Genomic DNA, 21666 nt, shown 5'->3' on the forward strand with positions numbered 1-21666 from the left:
GCAGTACTTGTTTGGTCAGGACTTGTGTGTTTACTCGGCATCTTCAGTATATAAAACTAGAGCTGTTTGCATGGCTTCCATGCAGCCAATTCTGCTAACATTTTAAGGCTGACTAATGAGGCTTGAAAGTAAATGTTTTCCAATTTTAACATTGTACCTTACTCACAAGAGCAAGGTTTGATGTTTTATTTTTTTCACTGGTAGAAGTTTTGATTTTGTCACTGGTATTCCTAATTAGAGTGATTTAAATAGGTGGAAAAGTTTTCATCTTTTCATAGGTGTTGAGAGGCTGTCAGTGAACAGCTCATAGAAAGCCCAACTCGCTTTCATAAAAATGTGGGCTTATCCATGTGATTGCTGAACTCCTGCACTCCTACTGCAATAATGATCATCTCCTCCAGGAGTGCTTGGCTCCAGTGTGTGCTTCCAGACCTGTTCACAGCTCCTTGCTTCATGCCCCTTCCCTGAAGCAGAAGCAGAACTAGCTGGCTACTGGCCTGGGAGAAAACAAGGACATTTTAGCATCACACTTACTCTTGTGAAGTGGAAGCTTCTTGAACCTTCTCCTTTAGGACAAGTGGTAATGGCTTCAAGTTGTGCCAAGGGGGGTTCAGGCTGGATATTGGGAGACATCTCCTCTCAGAAAGAGCCATGATGCAGTGGCACAGACTGCCCAGGGAGGTGGTGGAGTCACTGCCCTTGGAGGGGTTCAAGAAACACGGGGATGTGGCACTGAGGGACGTGGTCAGTAGGGATGGGTTGATGGTTGATTGTGATAATCTTGGAGGTCTTAACAAGTCTATGATTCTGTCATACAAATGAAGGGAGTCCCCCCCTCTACCTCCCAGGTCCTTCCGCACCAGGTGTTCCCCATGTTCCAGCCACCTTACAACTATATTTGTTTTCTTCAAAAGAAAAAATTCCCTTGAGGCTCATGACGCAAACTTGTTTTTAGATAAAGCACATATTCAACCACTGTAATTAACCTTCAGTTTTAAAACCTCCATTTTCAGATCAGCTCCCTACAGGCTATTTTTTCTGTTTGCAGGAATGCAGGAGTGTTGCGCAGATGGTCTGTCGGGATACTTCACCTATTCATTAAGTTTCATTAGATAACATTTGCTCTTTGCCATTTACAAATGTGACACTTTCTGATATAATTAGTGTTACTCCAATCAGAATAAATGGCTGTTTCATTTATTTTAAGTGGGTCATTAAAGTGCCATTCCTGTCTTACGCCTCTGAAGCTGACAACCATACCTGTTCACTCCCTTTTGTGAAGTCGAATCTAATTTCAGAAGGCAAATGGAAAAGGTAATGTATCAGGGCAGGTGTTGCTTGTGGCTCCTGCTGAGAGTGGTTCCTGGGCGGCTGATTTTCGCATGTGCTTGATACTCTGATATACTGACACAACTATTTGCTAAGGCACCTTCTGAAGAAATTCCCAGAGGCATCGAAAAGCTGGGAAATATTTAAAATACATAAGGATAATCTTCTGTTACTGTATGAATTCCTCTTAGAACTGTGTGGTTGTTAGAAGGAATATGCACAGACTGTGGCTTATCGAGAGCAGTCCTCGGATCTTTGTTTTCCCCACATTTATTCAGGATGTCCTCTCTCCAGGGGTCATGCTTGTAACCTGGGTGTAGCAGCTCTTTGTATTTCTCAAAGAGGTCCTGAGTCATTAGATAGTGCAATGCTATAAACGCCATTTTCTGAGAATTGAAGGGCAGATTTCTGTGATTCTTATCTGGGGAAGGGACAGAGATATCTCTTTTGAGAGAGAGATTTGAGAGCAGTGGGTCACCGTGGTGGACTCTTTCTGATAAATTCTCCTTGTAGATGTGGAATCCTTTGACGGCTACATGTTTAAAGAATGCTTAAGGCCACATCTGCAGGAGAGTCATCCTGATAGTTTTGGATATTGTAAGTAACAAGCAGGACTGAGGCTGAGATCATCTAGTTGTCCTCACGAAGATCTAATGTGATTTTTAAATTTCTCAAGAAGGGCAAAGATTTCAGAAAACAAAGCATATACTACTTTACATCTAGCTGTGGGATTAATCTACTCAAGATGTAGTAAAAATGTCTTTTCCTAAAACTAGAAGATCAATGGAACTCCCAGGGTAGCTTTCTACTGATGAAAGTGTGTCAGATCTTAGATTGCTAAAAATTTAAAAAAAGCACACAAACCCAACAACAAATAAGTTACTGCCAACACATTTATTTCTCTCTGCATTTTTTTGTTTTTCTCTAGTTTTCTCCAATTTTGAAGATTTCTTTTTTTTTTTTTTTTCTTATGGTCTCTGGTTTTCATTTTACCATGACTTCTCCTCCCAGTTCATCTAGGTTGCAACCATCAAGATATTTCTCTGGTTCTCATCACAGATGACTCATCAAAGACAAAGCACCCATTAATCGATCATCTTACTGATCAGCTTTATTTCTAGTAGTGTCTAGTACTGAGAAAAAGTTGTTTGAAGATGTTCTTCCCATCCTCCTCAATGCCAGTGGATATCGTGGAGGTGAGCTGCAATCAATATCCACTGTGATTACTAGCCAGTGACTGGATCAAAATATATAGAGTAGTGAAAAAAAACAAGTGGGAGCCAAATAGGAGGGATTTGTCCTTCTAGGCACATTGTGATAACTCATCAAGTGTTATTAATGCTTGTATATTGGAGCCATAAAGGTGAGAGTCTGGCCAAAGGTTCATAGGTTCAGACAGGATGTGCTGTATTGTAATGCCAATGAAATACAGTCAACAGGATACAGAGGGGATTTCAACCTGAGTGTAAGGGCTACCAAAGGGTCACTGAAAGTTACCTATATACACGAAGTACAGATTCCTCCACAGAAACTCTTTCTCAGCTTCTTCCTTCAATCTCAGGTAAAGGGGTAAAGCAAAGGTCAGAGAGCAGTGTGTTATTAAATTAAGAAAGTCAGTGTTCTGAGGTTGTCTGAGAAGCAACAGAACCTGTAGCATGGCAGAAGGGAGGGGGAGGCTTTGCAAGGAGAGCCACTGTGGTGCTTCTGCAAAATGTTTTTGGTGGATTTTTGTTTTACCTCATGCATGTGAAGTATGGGCCAATTACTTGATAAAAAGCCTGCTCCCAGCAGGGAGAACAGGTACAAGGAATACTCCCTTCCTCTGGAAATCAAGAGCAATCCAGCTGCAGTGGTATCTTCTAGTATTAGAAGATCTGTTTCACAGACGCTGGCATAGTGGAGTCATGCAGAGGAAGTGTCAATAGGCTTAGTATCTACGTACTGTATAGAGCTGCCATGTGAATAGGACAGTCCTCTGATGCACTAACAGGGCAGTGCACCTTGCAGTTGGCTGCAGCCTGGCTCTTCTCCTTCTCCAGGGATGAGCTGGTGGATGACTGGATCAGCCTTCCCCAGAATGTTTTGCTACAGCTGCTCTCAAGCATTTTATAGGCCTTCCTCTTCATATGTTGGCTTGCAGGTAGCTTATTCCTCTCCTTCAAAGTGCATGGCACATGTTCAGACTGCACGTGTGTCCTGGCGTGGAAACAGTCACACTGCCAAATCCTCCAAATGTTGTAAAATTCCAAGACCCAGTCCAAGTCTCTTAAAATAGCACATGTCTGAGCAAACTTCCTGGGGTTTTTTAAACAGCCTTCTGATGTGTGTGTTGGGGTATGAATGGAACTGCGGATTGCTGGAGTGTCAAGGGAACGAATGTGTATATACCCAAATGAGAATATTATGAATGAGTCTCTTCAGAGAAGAACACTGATGAAAAGGACACTGTTAGCAAAAACAACCACAGAAGTACGAGCAAATACTCGGAAGGAAGAACACCCAGGGGGAGTGGGTTCCCACTTTCTAGTGAACTACATTATTTTCTTTTCAGAAGTTATGCTAAATAGGAAAGATTTTCCAGTTGGTAGGTGCCAGAGAAATCTACTTCTATGGCAGTAGGACAGACAGAGCTCTCTTAATAGGAAGTAAATGTTCTAAAAACTTACTCTCTCATCTGTCATCATGGGATTGAAAAGCCTGACCATTTTGCATGTATTTACCATTGCAGCCCTCTGAAGATAGATGGATTTGCTAGACTCCCCATGAAAAAGATGAGTAAATGTGGCAGTGAAGACAGTGATCTGTCCAAGATTCATTCAGTGTTGAATTGGTCACCTTCATTTCAGGCTATCAGTTTCTCATACCATTCTCTACCTTTCATTTAGTCCTTGTATCTGCAGTATGAGCAGATGGGGAGCTGGTAGGGAATGTGCCCTCAGTAGTAATGCAGCCCACTGCTTTCTTTACCTTAGAAACTACCACAAGCTTCAGATCCAGTTTTCTTCTAGTTGTTAGTTGTTCTGCTTTTGCTTAGCTGGGTTCTTCAGTCACTTTGTTTCCATCTTCAGCCAGGACCCAGGCAAGGAGAACTGTATAAAAATGGGAAATGGGGCAGAAAGCTAACCAGGCGTTTTTAAAGCCTGTCTCAGGTTTCAGAAGAAAAAAAAAAGAGAAAGAAAAGAAATTCTTTGCTTTTTAAATTCTATCTTTACCAACTAGAATCTGCTTTATCTGCCTTCCATCAAATTAGTGGGCATGGTGGTGATGGGTTGACGGTTGGACTAGATGATCTTAGTGATCTCTTCTAACCTTAATGATTCTATGAAATCAGAATCCTCACTGCTCCTGGTGAGGAACTGTAAAGCCAGAAATGTGTGAAACTCAGCTTGCTTTCTATTGATCTGCCACACATTCCTTGTTCTTGCTGGTGTGTCCTTGAAGAGAACCAAGGGACCTTGGTAATGGTACCATGTGTTGTGGATTCCTCTTTGCTCCACAGGACCTTGTATTTCTCCTTGTGGTGTGGGTTGTGCTGGAGGCAGCACTGGCTGCTACAGCTAAAGGCTGAGCTGGCATCTTCTTACCAAGTCAGGCCTCTGGCAGGAGAGGCATAGTCCAGATTTCAGAGAAAGAGCTTTAATGGCTCCATGAGCTTTCACAGAACCCTGGGTAATCAGTGTGGTGGATTTATCCAGGTAAATGGTTTGCAGGTCTTTCCTAGCTCTTATTCGTAGCATACCTATTCCTGCCATGTGTGACTCACAGCACAGGATGGTCCTTTCCTGAGTGGGTGCAAATACATTTGCAACAAAAAAGCAGTTCAGGAATTCTTGACAACAGAGAACTAGGGACAACATAACAAAAAGGAGTCACAAAGCCCTCTAAGATTGGAATTAAAGAAGCTGATGCTGAGAATTGCTTCCAGCATGAGCAATTGTAGTGTACAAACAGTGTAGTTTGTTGTTTTGTATGAGGATTCTATTTGCTCCACTGCTCTCCATGCAGGCTTGAAGCAGTCTGATAACACTGTTATACTCTGGAAGCTTGCAAATAGCAGGTGTACAGCTGATCAACCAAGTGCAGTGACTGCTCATAAATCTCTTTTTGCAGGAGGCTGGTGAACTGGCAAAGATTAAGATACTCTAAACAGCAGTGTAGCATTAGAGGCATGCTAAATAGAATGAAGACTTTTTTGATGATTACTGATATATACATACGATGTAATTATTATCATTGAAAATACCGACTTCCTTTCTTTGAACATCATGTCTAAACAGGAAAAAGCTAACCTTCCTGTTTGGAGAATTGTTAGTTTCAGAAGGAATATATTTTTCTCTCCTACTTGCAGTTTTCAAAGATTTTATTTTTAATACAAATGGAAAAGACAAACAATAGGCTATCTGAAAGGAAGGAAAACCGCACATCTGAAGCAGACAGAGTCTGCTATGAATAGATAATCTTTGCTCTACGAAATAATTCATGTCACATCTATATACCAAATTTTGCATATTGGGAAAGGAAATGTAGACTTATTTTTGGCAATGGCTGCACTGTATGAACACAGCACAGAAAGCAAAAGGTAAGGAAGGTTAGAAAGGGAGGAGAACCCTCCTTCAATCCTTGTGCAAGAGAGAATCACTGAGGAGTTTGGTTGGCCCAACATTAGTGCCTAGATATGATACCAGATTGAATAAAAAGTCTGAATTTAACATTTCTACTATGTGCTTGGCATGGAGTGTTCTCTGTGGTTGGTGTCTGTGCTCACAGTGGCCTTCTGGTAAACCTCAGCTCCCAAAATGTGCTCTTGTAAGTTTTGTTGAAGGAAATACCAGTGCAGCAGCATCTGCAGTTCTGTTCCACTGTATGGAATCTTGATGGCTGCCAGGAGCAGCACAGTGACAATGAAGACCAAGATGCTCAGCTCATCTTTACAAGGGATGAAATAGAAAACATGTAACATGTGCATATGCAAAAAGTGCTTGTATCCCAAAGCAGAACAAAATCTTTGTCATTGCAAAGGTGTTTGTAGCTTCCTGGAGGCTGACGTGCAGCCTAGTGGAAATGTCACCAGCAGAGCTTTTGTAAAGACTACTGATGTGAATTTGTCTGTGTGGGAAGTCTGCAATGTTGTCATTTCTCCTTCAGGTTATTTCATTTCAGTTAAGGCCTTGTTTTTGCTGAGCCTATCTATCAACAACAACTACAAAATTTTCAATAGTTGAATTACATATGTGCTGAAGGCAACCATCTAGGGAGGCTTGGAAAGACAGCCTGTGTTGTCTTCACCATCTTCCTAAAGTTGTTCCTTCCTTACTCAAAGCCTGACTAGTTTATTCACACTTCCTATTTAAGTGAAAGTATTTAAATACTTAGACTATTTCTTAAAACGTTGGCTCTTGTATCTGTGACTGCATTAATTTCCACCTCGTGATCACCGACAAAGTGTAAAGATGTGGTCTTACAGAGTCAAATAACAAACACTTATCATTGTTTTGTAATCTGTCGGGGTTGGTTTTTTTTTTTGGTGTTTGTTTGTTTTTTAATATACCAGTCTTCTGATTTTGAATGCCTTATTTCACACAACTGTAAGCTTGCATTTGGTATAGAGCAATGAAACTTTGCAGCTATTTGCTAGAACTAGTCCTCCTTAATCTACTTGATTTATGAGAGAATTCTGTATGATCCCGTTTGCAGACTCAGACATTAAATCTTTTTCCTTCTCTTGCCTTTGCTTGCTTCTAGTTTCCACTTGGAATGAAATGGAATGGCATGAAGTGCCCTTTTGAAGAGAAGATGCTTAGGCTGCTTTATATACCCTTCCTAATTTTGGTGATCTCCCAGAGATCCATATGTGCTGCTCCTGCTCCATTTGCAGTGTTTTTACCACTCACTCCTGCCACTCAGTTGTATATTGCTCTTCATCTGTAAGTACTTTGCCAGGTATGGGTCTTGCTTTGTGATTTAACTGGACTGCTGAAATTCACAGTTCTAGCAAGAAGAGAACACATTAAAAGCCATTGTAAAATATTCAGTATCATATGAAATTGAGAAGGTGGCATACAATAATCTGAAGCCCAGATGGTCTCTGGCAGTAAGAAGTAGGAGAGCTGTCATGCTGAGAAAGACCCAGAAGCCAGCAAATGAGCTGAGATAATGATGTAGCACATGAAAAAGAAAGGCAACATGATTCTGAGTAACACATGCATAAGTGTCCCACTCAAGAGAGTGAACTCTGTAGTCTTGTCTGTGCTACCACAGAGATAGTATAACTGCTGGAGTGGGAGCAATGACAGATAGTAAGTGTAAATTAAGAAGGCAATAGCTCTAGCAGCATGCTGAACCATCTCCCTGAGGAGGCATTAGCAACTGGGGTTAGCAAATGTGAGTGGATGACACTTTGATGAGCCCACTGTGTGTGGATGGGAAGGGGAGCAGAACCCTGGTCTCGATGTGTGTGAAATAATAATCATGTAAAATGTGAGATTATATGTGGTCATGTTATAGGTGAGTTTTATTATCCAACGCAGAAATATGTTTGTGGAACCTGGGTTCTGGCCCCGAGTGCCCTGACTTTTAGTAGGAGTCCATGTAGACTTTGGACCCCAACAGGTTTGCTAACTGTAGCTCTTGAACTGCACTGGCTGCTTGACCGGTTAATGTTTATAATACACGTTGGTGTAGGTGGAAGCAAAGTCGTACCATCAAGTATCTCAGCCGATGCCATGTGGCACAGAGTCACTGTCCTCTGAATATTTGCCGTGGTGCTACTGCAAATGCATTCACCAGATTCCATCCTAATAGCTTGTTTTAGAGCCAGTGTCACACTTCACACCCTATTCTGGACACTCTCCAGCAAGTTAATGTCTTCTGCTGAGGAAGGTGAGTAAAACTGATGAGAGTATCCTTAACTGAAGAGCCATAAAATTCTAACAGAGCAGTAATGTTCCCAGCAAGCCTAAAGGGAATCTGATCAATAGTTATGAGGTTGGAGCTCAATTTATGGCCCTAATTCATCAAGCATAGATGTTCTCCTTTTTTGTACAGGATGCTTTTGCGATTTCTGCTGAGCAGAGCAGTATAAAGTCTGCATAAGCCCTTTCTCAACAGTTCCTCTGGTTTGTCATTTAAAAGAGGTGACTCCATGGTGGCGGTGATCAGAGTCCTATGATCTATTTGAAGTCAATTTTTTAGTCTATAGGACAGACTGTGCCAACTGGGAAGACTGCATTTGTTCTCAGAGTCTCAGGCTTGGAGTGGTTTCACAAAGGATAAAAAAAGAAAGTTATTTCAGATTTCATTAAAGTTTCACCCTGGATTTATTCATATGCCTACAAATTAGTCTGCAATCAGGAAGGGTTCAATAGCATTTTCTGCAAAAATCCTTCTGCTGTAAGTGCCAGCCTCTTGGAGCAGAATTTGCAGAGCAGACTGAGGCTGGGCTTCCTCTATTTTTATGACACCTCTGTGGTATAAGGATGTTTTCTCAGCTGGTCCTTACAGTTTTGATCACTTTACGCTTCCAAAATTGTATACAAAGATGGAGGCACATGGTGAAATTTCATCCAAAGTCTTCATTACTTTTATGTAAAAAGTCAGATCTGTTCAAAGTCTGAAGTACATGCAAGTTAGATCTAGCTGCCTCCCACCCATGGCAAAAACAGTAGAGAGAAGGATTTAAAACAGAATGGCAAAGCCTTGGCTAAAACCATCTTGGCAAACTATATCTACTTATATTCAGTAGTTCCTCCATATGTTATCTGAATTAAATTTTAAGTATCTGAAACGATAAGAGTGTCTTATAAGTACAGAGTAAGGCCCAAACCGGAGAGGGCATTCTATTACTACAACGAAAAATATTTTGTGAAAGTCACACAGATGTAATTTAAGTATGCTTTTAGAATTGCCATGTCTTACACCATGTGCAGATTCCTCAGCTAACAGTCTAGACCTGCACATGATCTTGATTGTACAGATTCATTCCTCCTTTGGCTGCCTGTCAGTGATGCTTAATAATGTTAAGTACTCTCTGACATAACCTCTGACTTCAAAGAATGCCTTTAAGTATTTGCACTAGCTAGAGTAAAAAAAAAAAAATAATAATAGCTTGACATTTTTAGAGAGCTGAAAGAAAGGCACAGTGATGGCTTTCCTAACAGCCTGCAGGGTCTCTGGAAAGCTGGGACTGCTGCTTCCTTCTCTGACCTTCTGCAGCAGCTTTTGTCTGTAATGTCAGTGGCTGCAATGGACAGAGGCAGGAGTGTAGAGAAACCCTTGCTGTTACTTGAGCCAACAGCGACACCCAGGGCTTCCTGAGCACAGCCTGGTCCCTTTTTCAGTCCCTCTGCCCCAAAGCAAACTTCACAAGGTTTAGCCCTTTTCTGTTCAGGGATGCCTACACTGATTGAGACAGAAATAATATTTCACTGCAGTAGTTGTATTAATAGAATATTGAAAGTAAATTAGATCAGTCACAAGTGCTTCTATACTCAAACAGCTGCATTCACATGAAGTGGATTGTACCTTCTTATTTCTATGAAAATAGTTAAGATGGTAGTTTTTGTTTGCAGCTCAGGTCAAGACATGACCAGTTTGTAAACCCATCCATTCCTGCATCTTCACTACAGAGAAGAACTTACCTAGCCAGTACTGGAATTATTTTGGTGAGGCTGAGCAAGCAGCTGCACAGTGCTGAGCTGCAGTTGTTAAACCACAGCAATGATAGATCAGACTTTTTATTAAAATGACCCTGAATGTCCCCCTGCAGATGCATATCTAAGAAAAGAAAGGTAAGAGGAAGAAAGAGCATACCAGATATTTATGACTCTAGAAAACTATTTCAATAGAATCAGAAAAAAAAGATCTTAATTGATCAAAATACAGGACATACCAAGAACAACTCACAAGACAAACAAGTTATCCATATATTCCATCCATAGAATGTGAAAGCTTCCCGGGAGCCACTTATGGCTATGGAGGTAGTTTCTTGTTTGGTTTTCAGGCTTGCTTCAGATCTGAAGGGGATACCTGCTTCTCTCTGCGCAGTGGGAAGCAGCTGAGAAAATGACCAATTGGAACAGCAGCAAATGAAGCATCCCAGTAACTGTGGCTTCACCACCAAGCAGAAGAATTGAAAAGGGGAAAGAAATGAATGAAGTTCAAAGGCTGTGTGTTGCAGTTGAGAATCTGAGCCTAGCTGAGTAGAAAACAAACAAAATCTATATAGCACCATTTTAAAACATAAAGTTGTAAGGCACTCCCACACCGTACAGTGGTCTCTTTTTGAAAAGAACAAAAAACAAAACAAAAATGGGCATCTTCCTGTCACTGAAACAGAGACCTGGAAGTATGTAACACTCTGAAAATCAATAGTAAGTTGTTTGAAGCTGAGCATCCAAAATGTGAGGCATTTGCGATTCATTTAATTCTTCTGAAAATAAGTGCCACTGTCCATAAAATAATTGCACTTTCTTAGCTCTCAAGTTGTTCCCAAGTTTAGTAGGATTTAAAATGAATCTCTCTACCTGCTTTTTCAGGAAAGGATAAAGCAGATCTGTTTTGTCCTCCCATAGCACAGCTAAAATAGAAAGTATTGAGAAAGCTAGAGACCCATCAACTGTCAGCGTGAGACTGTCGCTACAGTTTGCAGCTCTATACCACTGACGTTCCTTTGCACTTTTTTTTCCTTCAGAATTTGGGAAGAAAGGTTATCTAAAAACCAGTCTATATCTTGATAATCTTCAGGCCAACGCAGATATCGACTTCTTTGTAAAAAAATTCGAATTGGCTTATGTTTCATCAGTTGATATTGAGAAAGTGACCCAACTACTACCATAATGAGAGCCTCTTTCAAATCACTGAAGTATCTGCTCTGGGCAAAATTAAAGGCTTCTACACACCACCCATCTTTGAGAAAATGCCTGGTAACAACACAAATTGTTTTCCTGCTCTTCCAAATAGCATCACGAATATTGTTGATATGTTCTTCCCCAGGCAAGAAATCTCGTTCCTCAAAGCACAAAGTAAATCTGTTCTTATCAAAATACTGTGAATCCAAGTGCTTCAGCAAAGAATTCTGGACCCATTCGAAATCATTTTTGCTGTAGCACAAATACGCATCATACATGTATTCACTTGTATCTGCTGCTGGTGGATGGCTTCCTATCAAAGTTTCGGTGATGGTCTTATACCAGACAAAACAAATCCCCCGGCAGCGAGTAAAAATAATGGCTGACATCAGAAACATCAGAAGGGTGACAGAAATGAAAACGAATACTGAGAACCTGAGTGTCTGCTGGAGTTCATCTTCATCACAATCATCATATGTCAGAAGTGACAGTGGTACCCCTGCTAATGCAGGTGGGTATACACAGTACCTGTCAGACTCTGAGCCAGCTAGGGTTACATTGGTTTCATTTAGCCTCACTAGTAGGCTTTTTAAAGCACAGTCGCAGACATACTTGTTATGTGTTATATCCAGAATACTCAAAGTCATAAAGACTTCAGGGTTAGGGGAAAAAAGCTGGTTTCCAGACAAGTTTAGGTTTATGAGACTTTGTGGAAAAACCCCAAGAGAGAGGTGAGACAATAGGTTAGAGGCTAGATTAAGTATTTTTAGAGATGTTAGACCACTAAAAATCTCCTGTGGAAGAGCACTAAGGTAGTTGTTGTTCAGGAATAGAATCTGAAGTTTAGACAGTGTCCTGAACACATCCAAACATAAACCTCTCTCCCACACAAGCTGTAACATGTTTTCTCCTAGATCCATATAAATCAACTGGTTATTTTCTATAGCATTAACACGTTTTTCACAGTAAGAGATGCGATTCTGCTTTAAGGAGAGATACTGCATATCTGGAACTTGGAAAAGAACATACAGGTCACCCAGATTTGCGAGCCAATTTCTCTCTAATTCAATATGTGTTGCTGCTATTGCTGTGTGAGCTACAGACATCAGCTTATTGTCACCTAAAAAGGCAGTAGTCAGATGTGGAAAGGAAGGGAGTTTTTTTTAAGGCATTATCTCGGAGATCAATTATTTTCAGACTTACCAAGTTACTGAAAGATTTTTGACCAATCATCCCAATATGATTTTGCTGTAAATCAATATACATTATACTGTGTAGCCCCTCAAAAGTATAATCGTACAACTCACCTAAAAGGTTACTTGAGAGATTGAGAATTTTTAGGTTTTCCAAGCCAAAAAATGCTTGCTTTTGGATTTGATTTACCTTGTTTCTGAAAAGGTTTAGAAATTCCAGATTACCAAGGCTTTGAAAGATTAAAGAATTGAGAGAGAAAATGAATCCATTGGAAATATCAAGCAAACGAAGATCGCTTCTTGCTAGTCCTGTAAATGTATCCTTATCTGGATTTTTTAAGTTCTTAAAGCCAAATCCTGAGCCCATTGTATGAAAGCGAAATGATAAATAACTGATTTGAGTCCCCTTAATAGCTGTGCAGAAATACTGGACTGTCTCTGTGCTCCAGCCATTCTAACTAATGTCCAGTGAGTTAAATGTAATATTTCTGAAAGGATTTGGGCATTTGGCCCAGACCATTTTATCCGTCTTATACAAAGTGTTAGAGCTGAGGCTGAAAAATGAAAAGTGTTTTCCTTGGAAGCTGGTAAGATTACTTTCACACAGGTTGGATATCTTGTTGAATTTCAGGTCCACAGCTTTCAAGATGGTTAGATTATAAAATAAGGGGTGTGGATGAAGTTTTGTGATTTGGTTTCCTGAAAGATCCAATTCTTCTAATGAGCTCAGATCTTGAAAGTAACGCTGCTCCAGGATGGAATCTCCAAGGTTGTTCTGAAACAGACGGAGAATGGTCAAACGTTGCAAACCCGCAAAAGAATCGAGATCCAGCAGAAGAATGTTATTGAACCCCAGGTCCAAGACACGAAGGTTCGGCAGGTTCCTGAAAGCTTCTTTTCCTATGTAAAGGGGAAAGACATGTTGTGTTCCAATTTCCAACAAAAACAAATCCTCCAGCAGTGGAAATGAAGTTGCAGTCACTTGTCTGATATAGTTGTAAGTTAGAAAAAGCTTTGCGGTGTCCTTTGGCACAGGTGGAACACTTGTGAGGTTGCAGGAATTATACATGGACACTCGGTCTTCTGAATAGCAGCTTTTAGATACACATAGATCTCCAGCTAGTAATATACCAAAGACAGTTATTAGTTGTTGATGTAACATTGTGAATCTGCATGAAAAAAAATTAAAATATTAAGATTAATTCTGCTATTGACTGTCTGAGCAGTAAGTTGTACAACAGCTTTTTAACAGTTGTAGTATGAACGACTACTGGCATGCTAAAAATGACATTAGGATAAATCCCAGATTGCTTTCTTTGAAGTCTACGAGGTATCATCTGATTGTCTGATTGCTCAAAATATGGGTCCCAAAGAGACATGAGTTCCCAAGATGTGAAAAGTAACCCTACTGCTATGCATCTTAAGATGTAACTACTGCAAGATATAAAAAACTACATTTGCTGAACCGTAAATTGTTAAGCTATACAATGAGGTACATAGCATAATTTATGTATCTCATTGATTAATCCATTTATTAATTTATTCCTACTCTGGATTTTCCACACATTATGTCATCTGTCTCTCTCTCCCTCTCTCTCTGGCAAAAACCTCTCCAAAACAAGGCAAGTCTTTTTTACTGAGCATGATGTAGAGTAGAGTGAATTATTAGCACCAAAGTAGTTGTTTCTGTACTGTAGGTAGAAAAAACAACACCACCACAGTTAATTAAGATTGCAGCCATCTGTCTCTCTTTTTTAAACAACATTCATTGAAATGATTTACTGACTGACAACTCAGTGTAAGGTTTTTGGTGACCTCCAGCACAGTCTGCTTAAAAACCACAAAGTGTAAATCCTGGTGGAACCAAACCCTCTGATGGCCACCAAACAGCTACAAGGTTTGCCTGTTTCAGAAAGGAAAAAGAGTTGGGCTTTAAGCTGGTAATTTAAAGGAGGTAAATCCCATTAATTGTTATGATTTAGACACATTGCTCCTTTAACGTGCAAGAACAGAATTTTATGCAGAATTTAGGTCTTGAACTAAAATCTTTTATGCTTACTGCTATTGTGTAAGGGGCACAGACTGAGGAAATGAACAAGTATGTCAACAGAAAACAATCTGATACTCACATTTCAAACACCAAACGAAAGTCCAAGCCATTTTTAACAGACTGCTAAATAGGAATTACTAATAGATTAGTACAGTACAATCAGGTCTCATAAACTTTGACACAGTCCCACAGAACCTAACTCTTAACAGAGTACCAAAACTCTGTTAAGAGACTTTAACTGCATCTGTGAGGAATTATCCCTAGTAATAGAAAGTAATTGTCTTTTCTACTCCCCTATTTTTTTTATTTTTATTTTCTTTTTACCTAGCAGGCACTGTTGAAAGGCTGCATTCTAAGTAGCAAACTGTATAATATTGTAAGTCTTCTTCATTACTACAAAAGAGGTAGGGGGACTGAGACTGTGACCTTTGTAACATATATGAGCCAGAAAGGAGTTAGCTGTCCCATGGAGAGTCACAAAGAAATTATCATTCATCCTTTCCATGCCCCCAACAAAAAATGCACTGCAGTACACACAGGTAAATAATGTGTTAGGTATCCCGTTTTTGCTGATGGCCAAGAACGTTCACTTACTTGATTTTAAGAAGAGTGATACGAAGGGGAAATTTCAGTTTCAGAAGTGGTTTTGAGTCACAGTCATTAGCGTGCTTACTGTCCTCAGCTGCCTCTGCTTCTGCCACAGAACCCCTGGGTCAGACATAAATCAGCACATGACAGTTCACCTGATGTGTACTTAGGAGAACCATCAGCTGACTTCAGTGGTTCTGAACTGTCAGCCAGAGCTTTTGGAGAATGAAGCAGCAGAGGTGCTGGCTATCTGGACAGGCTCTAGAGAAGATCACTCTGATACAATTATTAGATTTATTGTTAGATTGTTAAAGATTTTTATCAGTAACTTATTGTAGTGACCATAGTAGCTTCCTGTGAAGAATTTTCCTAGGTGATGCTCGTGTTAACTTTCACCAAAACCATCCAGGCCATTTTCTGTAGGTCACTGAATCACAGATGAGTGGTGTGCAATGGTACCAACTGCTTTTGATAAGTGCCTGAGAATCTCACCTATAATTGCTGCAAGTCTGTAGAGGGAATGAACCTGAATCCTACTGCCAGCTGGGAAGGCATTCTTTTCCTTTAACTTCATATCTAAAGGTCTTGCAATCTCGAAAGCAGGATGTAAGTTCTCACTTGCTGTTATCCTGATGTTTTTTTATGAAATGCTGCTAGCTGTCACAGGCACCACAAAAGCTCCCAAGGGAAAGAGAAGAAAAATGTGGGTTCAAACAATGTCAGCATGTATTTCTTGCCTGTAAAATTAATACGTAGAGGCCAGTACTCTTGTTTCCCTTCCATACCCAGCAGAGACAAAGACCATTTAATTGTCCGTTTTGATTTTTCATCCATGATGAGATGTCTTTGTATTGAAAAAATCAGTGATTTAACATAAAATTAATCTGTGCACTGATTTCACCATCACTCTACAGTTTTGCTTGCGAATGTCTACAAAATACACTTAATCCAAGTTCTGTATGTACATATCCAGAGCCAGGCCAACTGAATAGAGATTGTTTTATGTTTCTTTAAGCACAACTGCAGAGTTTGCAACAGATTCTGTGAATAAGTTTCTAGACAGAGTGGAGCCATACCTCTGCTTTCTGTCAAAATCTAAGATTTGATTTAATCTTCTAATTTCAAATCCAATCATCAAGAGATGTTTCTGTGTAGATAATCATATCATTTCAAATGTTACATTTCTGATTTTTAGATATAATGCATTCTTTCTAACTTCTGTCCCTCTTCTGTCTTCACCAGAGCTGTGGTACAATGAACGGAGGGTCGTGCCCAGATGGAGCTTCTAAATTCCACTTGAATTATTTACAGTCTTAGTAGGATTTTTTTTCCGACACACACTGCTTCTCTCTCCATGGCATCCAACATTGCTGACATAAGTTGCAGGACATCAGCCTCCAAACCTTGAAAAATGATACATCTAAGTGGAAGGAGACACTGAAAGAACCGGGAAAGAGTTTCCCGCAGCTTTCCAGTTTTGCAGAACAAAGGAAATACTGATTGAATGCAACATTATGCCAAGGAAGCACGTATGGACAAAATGAAGAAGACAGTAACAGCAGGTGCTAATCCTGTACTCAATACTCAGCTCTGAAGTTGAAGCTAAAACTAGCTTTTTTAATTCAACAAACCAAAATTAAGCAACCATTATTGTAATTCCAGGAGTTTATAATCTTCCAGAAGAGCTCTTACAGCCCTTGGATTGTTGTCTGCTCAATAGCCAAGCCTCAGTAGGAGAAATACAACATTGTTACCTGACATACATACTTGCTTATAGCCTTGTGGTTAAAGCGGTGTCTTTAGATACAGCCTGAAGCTTCTCAAACTGAGGAAGGTTAAGATACTCTGCTTCCTTAATGGTCTAACTGGGTCATGGTATCAGAGGTCTCTCATTTCCACGCTCAGTTTGAAATAAAATGTCCATGAACGGTGTGCTCTGCTCTTGATTTAGAGCTGCAGCTCTGTCAGAGATGTTCCATGCAGGTTCCCCAGAGGATGCAACTGATGTGCAGGGCTCCTCACCCTGGGCTGTTCTGTGCAATGGTTTGCACGTACTGGGGGCAGCAGAAGAACATGGTGGGGCTGTGTAGGTTGATGGCTGAAGGAAGGGAATATGGATCAGATTTCGAGGACTTGGCTGTCCAAATTCAATCGAAATTCACCTGATTAGATCAATGTGTTTTTCTCATTCATCAATTCTTGGGTCCCTTACTGCCACTCAAATGAAGGAGCCTTCCTTTCCTGTTATGTCTGTATATCCACAGCCACATCCTGATTCTTAAAGAACAGTGAGTCATTTTTACTTCTTGGAGGAAGTGCAGATCAAGGAAAGTACCCTTATCTAAAATGTTACAGGTTTTTCTTCACTCGTGGTATCACTTATGGACATCTATCTAAGGGACTGGTTATACACACTGACTGAAAGGCCTTCAAAAAGCACCCTCTTTCTTTTAATCTTAACAGTAAGCCAGCTGACAAGGAGTTTGTTTATAACATTTATCTAGGCCACAACAGAGATCTTAAAAGATACATCACACACAGTAAGGCCAGCCACATAAAGGGCAGTGAGAATATGCTATTGTGAGAGTAGGTATCACTGCTGTTGTCCTGTTAGATCAAATCTACTTACTGAAACAAAAATAAGGCTCCACGCTTTTTCCCTGGCTCTAAGCCATCAGAATATATGCATTTGGGCTTGTAAAAAGTTGTGCAGTGTAAACAAACTGTTCATGTGGGGCCCCTCTAGCCAATTACAATCTAAATTAAAAAAGAAAAAAAAATAAAAATCAAATGATTAATGAACGTGCCCTTCCAACCTCCTCAGCCTCTCCCTTAAGCTGCTAGGATGCATAATCCAAACACAGCATTTTCCATCTTGGAATCAGAAAGTGTGCTATAAGGCAGGTGAGTGGTGAGGCAGTTCCTTTCACAGATGGGAGACCTAAAGCAATAAGGCATTACGTGACCTGACAGAGCACAGGTGTCATAAAAAACAGCCACTGATTTGGGTAATGAGAAGCTATGCATTGGATGTAATTATCTAGTTCCTGTTCATCACTTAGATTCATTTTTATATGCCTTAAGATCATATGGTGAGATGCAGACATGCACACTTCAAAGACCATGATTCCTCTACTCTTCTGTTATTACAGCTCTTGTAAAACAATGTGGTCTCCAGAAGGACAGGGAAACAAATGTGAGTGTATAGACAAAAAGCAGGCTGGTGTTGCTTGGGAGGGAGACACCCAAAACAGATCCAGGCACAGAGAAAGTGCTGTAGCCCCAGAGTCCAGCCCCTGACACTGCTTTGAGCATCTCCCTCCTGAACAGCACCAGCTTGCTTTTCTGCTGGGCTAGTGACCCCACTTGGTTTGTCTGCCAGCCCCAGGCAGCCCTGCCCTCTCTGATTAGGGGATGATGAAGGCTGAGAGAGACTCAACTAGGCTTGAGAAGGGTTTCTAGTACTCTTCCAAGCCATGAGGAAAGGAACTTCTCAAGGCTTCATGGAGGACAGCAAAGATTTTTTCCAACTCACTGCTATGATTGTTTCTCAGTGAGAGCACCTACTCAAAGCTGCATAAACCATCCACACACGGGTGTTCCTGCTGAATCTGTGTTGGTTTCTTTTTCTTTGAAAAGTAATATGCAATACCTACCTGGTCTAGATTAGAAGATGCTCTGGGAAAGACAAGTAGCTATTGTTTTGGACTGTGTTTTTCACAAAGTGAGTTTAGCCCAGGGACAAAAGGGCCCTTTTTTTGTGCTTCTGCAGTAATTAGAAACAGCCAGGTTTAACACTCTCAGATCAAGAGAAGATCAAAGAAGACCATAAGAAGTAAATATTAAGAATGACAGCTAGGTTGGAGGTGCACTTTTAACTTAGGAGAGGCCAATGCTCAGAGATTTAACATAAAATCCTGAGGGGGGAGTGGAGAAAAGCATCCAGAGCACAACTCCTAGGGCCAGAGGCAGAATTTGGTACAGCCTTGCCTACAAAGCCTATCTTTTAATAAAGCTAAGCAGCACTGTGATGCCATTAACTGGTGGTCAGGCAGAAAGCAGCAGTAAGGGTTGGTAGCTGAAGTCAGCAAATATTACTGAATGGCTGGCTGGAATTGAAGTGACATGGTGGTCACTCCATTACTCCTGCAACCCAGTCTGAGCAGAGTATTTAGTAAGAAATTATTAAAAGATCATAGGGACAGGTGCTGATAACAGACAACAAAGAAATATTTCTTTTGCAAGTATGTTTTCTGCACAAATATTTAAAAAAAACTATTGAAACATAATAAGCTGCAAATGTAGGAGGGAGACAGACAACTTAATTGAAGTTAGAAACCTGCTCTGCTCTTTTCTTCAGACATTTAAATGGTAATTTGTGGATTTCTTTTTAGTAGGATTAGAGTAAATTTAAGTTAGTTCTAACTTGCCACTGGAGGTGCAAAAATGTGAGAAGTACATTTGTAAGTATAGGTGAAAGAAGCCTGTAAGCCTGTGCTGTAAAAGCCATTGTGCACAGGAGATGGAACAAGTGAAGAAGGTAGAAAAGCAGCTGGCCTGCCTGAAAGTCACTGCAAGAAGTGACTGGTGAGCTCCTGTACAATGCAGTGCCAAACCCTCCTGTGTCAACAAATACCCACTAACTGCTGAAGCACTGATTACTTAGGACTCATTTTGTTTCTAGAAGTTGTTGCACAATAACAGCGCTTCAGGAAGAAACTGAAAGCTTGTCACCAATGAGGGGGAAGATAATCTCTCATCTGCCCTCTGGCACAAAGCCTAGCTCGATGAACTCTCCCATGACCTGGGAGATGGTGGATGCTCCTTGCAGTAAGTCACAGAATTAAAGGTGTACTGTAACAACAGATCACAGCACGAAACAAGGCAGCACCTACAGCTGCATTTACGCATATTCTGAACTAGAAGTATGCTTACATCAAAACAGTCATGTGATACAGCCAGATTTAGATGCAGACTGCTCGGCCTTAGCAGACCCAAGGCATTGCCAGGAGTACACAAAACAAAATATTGCGTGCTCAGACAGTTGAGCGTGACAAAAAAGGGGCAGAGAACTCTGATAGCCAGGCAGGTGGAGCAGGGCCTCGTCAACTCCTGCCTTGGATGCCTACATACTTCTTAGGAATTTTACACCTTCACTACGCCAGTGCCCCACCACTCTTTCTGAGAAGTATTTCCTCATATGCAACCTGAAGCTCCCCTGGTAGCTTTGTCAGCCTCAGGGGCAGGGGGAGAGGGGAGCTGCTGGATAACATACTGCTTTCAAAACAAGTGAAGTGCAACCCAGGTGATAAAATCTCCCGCAGGATGGATACCAACTAACGGCTCAGAGTGGAAAGGCTGAGGTGGGAAGGAGCAGCTCGGCGCCTGGACAACCACAGGCTGCAAAGGACCTCAGAAAGGCCTTCAGCGGGTCAGGCGCGTGGCATCCGCATCTGCTCCGACCTGCCAGGCTGCCGGGGAAGCGGAAGGTGAAGGACCACAGGTGCACCCAGCGCCAGCACTCCTCCCCGCACCGCTGCAGCACGAAGCCCACCATCACGCCCGGAGAAGAGAATGTAGGGGTAAGCGCTCAGCTCGCTGACCGCAGCACGGGACGCACGGGTAATTCTTGGGTGCGCGGCCACGGGACGCCCGGCCCTCGTTTTATCCCGTTCCTCCCGTGCCTCACGCCGCCCGCACTCACCTTCCCCGACCCCGGGGCGGCACGGCCGGCTACGAGACCCCCCTGCGGAGACGGCGGGCCGGAAAGCGGCTGAGCCTCCCGGGAACGCGTAGCAGCAGCTCTCCTTCTCTCCTCCCCCACACACGGCGGAGGGCTGCGCGGGGTTACGCTGGCTGCGGATGGAAGGCGTGCGCGGGGCGGGACGGGTCGCTGCGGGCACGCGGCAGCAATTAGCAAATGCCTGCAGGGGGCGGCCTTCGCGCTGCGGCGTGCCCAGGGCGGTGGTGGAACACCTGTGGAACGCGAGGACGGCAGCAGTTACATGGATGCTGGCTGACTTGCTGCCATCAGCTGCTGTGTGGGGATCCGGCCTCCGTACAACGAGCAATATCATCTGTACTAGGTGATCCTATCGACTCGCCTCGGTGTGAACAATGTAGGAACGGTGTTTGCTGCTTGGTGCTCGAGTTTTCATGCTGACAGGCACATCTATGGAGAAAGCTTCGGGGGACTTGATAGCAGCCTTTCAGTACCTGAAGGGACCCCCAGGAAAGCTGGGGAGGGACTTTTATAAGGGAACATAGTGACAGGATGAAGAGAAATGGCTTTAAACTGGAAGAGGGTAGATTTAGACTAGATGTTAGGAAGAAATTCTTTACTGTGAGGATGGTGAGACACTGGCACAGGTTGCCCAGAGGCTGTGGATGCCCCTCCCAAGCATAATTCAAGGCCAGGCTGAGTGGGGCTGGGAGCAACCTGGTCTGGATGGAGGTGTCCCTGCCTATAGCAGGGGGTTGGAACTAGATGATCTTAAAGGTTCCTTCCAACACAAACCGTTCTGTGATCTCTGTCACTTCTCACCCTGACCAGGGTCACACTGCCCTTTCAGTAAAGAATTCCTAACATCTAACCTAAACCTTCCCTCTATTAGTTTGTATGAGGCTGCTGAATCACAGCCTGAACCTCTGATTGATCACC

General features: G+C 41.8%; 2 protein-coding genes across 2 annotated transcripts; both read right to left on the reverse strand.

Annotated features, from left to right (window-relative positions):
- Positions 1–2256: 2256 nt before the first annotated feature.
- LOC122182699 (toll-like receptor 5) lies at positions 2257–20771 on the reverse strand. Its single transcript, XM_042876205.1, is given in 3 exon segments — positions 2257–4418; positions 12482–13536; positions 20710–20771. Coding segments are annotated over 2 exon segments (1107 nt in total). The 5' UTR covers positions 13530–13536; positions 20710–20771; the 3' UTR covers positions 2257–4359.
- On the reverse strand, positions 5775–12502 carry LOC122182692 (toll-like receptor 5). The gene is made up of 2 exons (XM_042876192.1): positions 10217–12502; positions 5775–8576 (listed from the first exon to the last, which is right to left on the reverse strand). The coding sequence occupies exon 1, from the start codon at positions 12278–12280 to the stop codon at positions 10946–10948; it is 1335 nt and encodes a 444-aa protein (XP_042732126.1). The 5' UTR covers positions 12281–12502; the 3' UTR covers positions 5775–8576; positions 10217–10945.
- Positions 20772–21666: the final 895 nt, after the last annotated feature.

The sequence above is a fragment of the Lagopus leucura genome, unplaced genomic scaffold, assembly GCF_019238085.1.
Source record: "Lagopus leucura isolate 7727_CA_CO unplaced genomic scaffold, USGS_WTPT01 Super-Scaffold_73, whole genome shotgun sequence".
Taxonomy (NCBI): Eukaryota; Metazoa; Chordata; class Aves; order Galliformes; family Phasianidae; genus Lagopus; species Lagopus leucura.

What these genes read in the sequence shown, in the direction of transcription:
- LOC122182692 (XM_042876192.1), bottom strand. Translation starts at nt 12,280, where the DNA reads ATGTCTGTAGCTCACACAGCAATAGCAGCAACACATATTGAATTAGAG.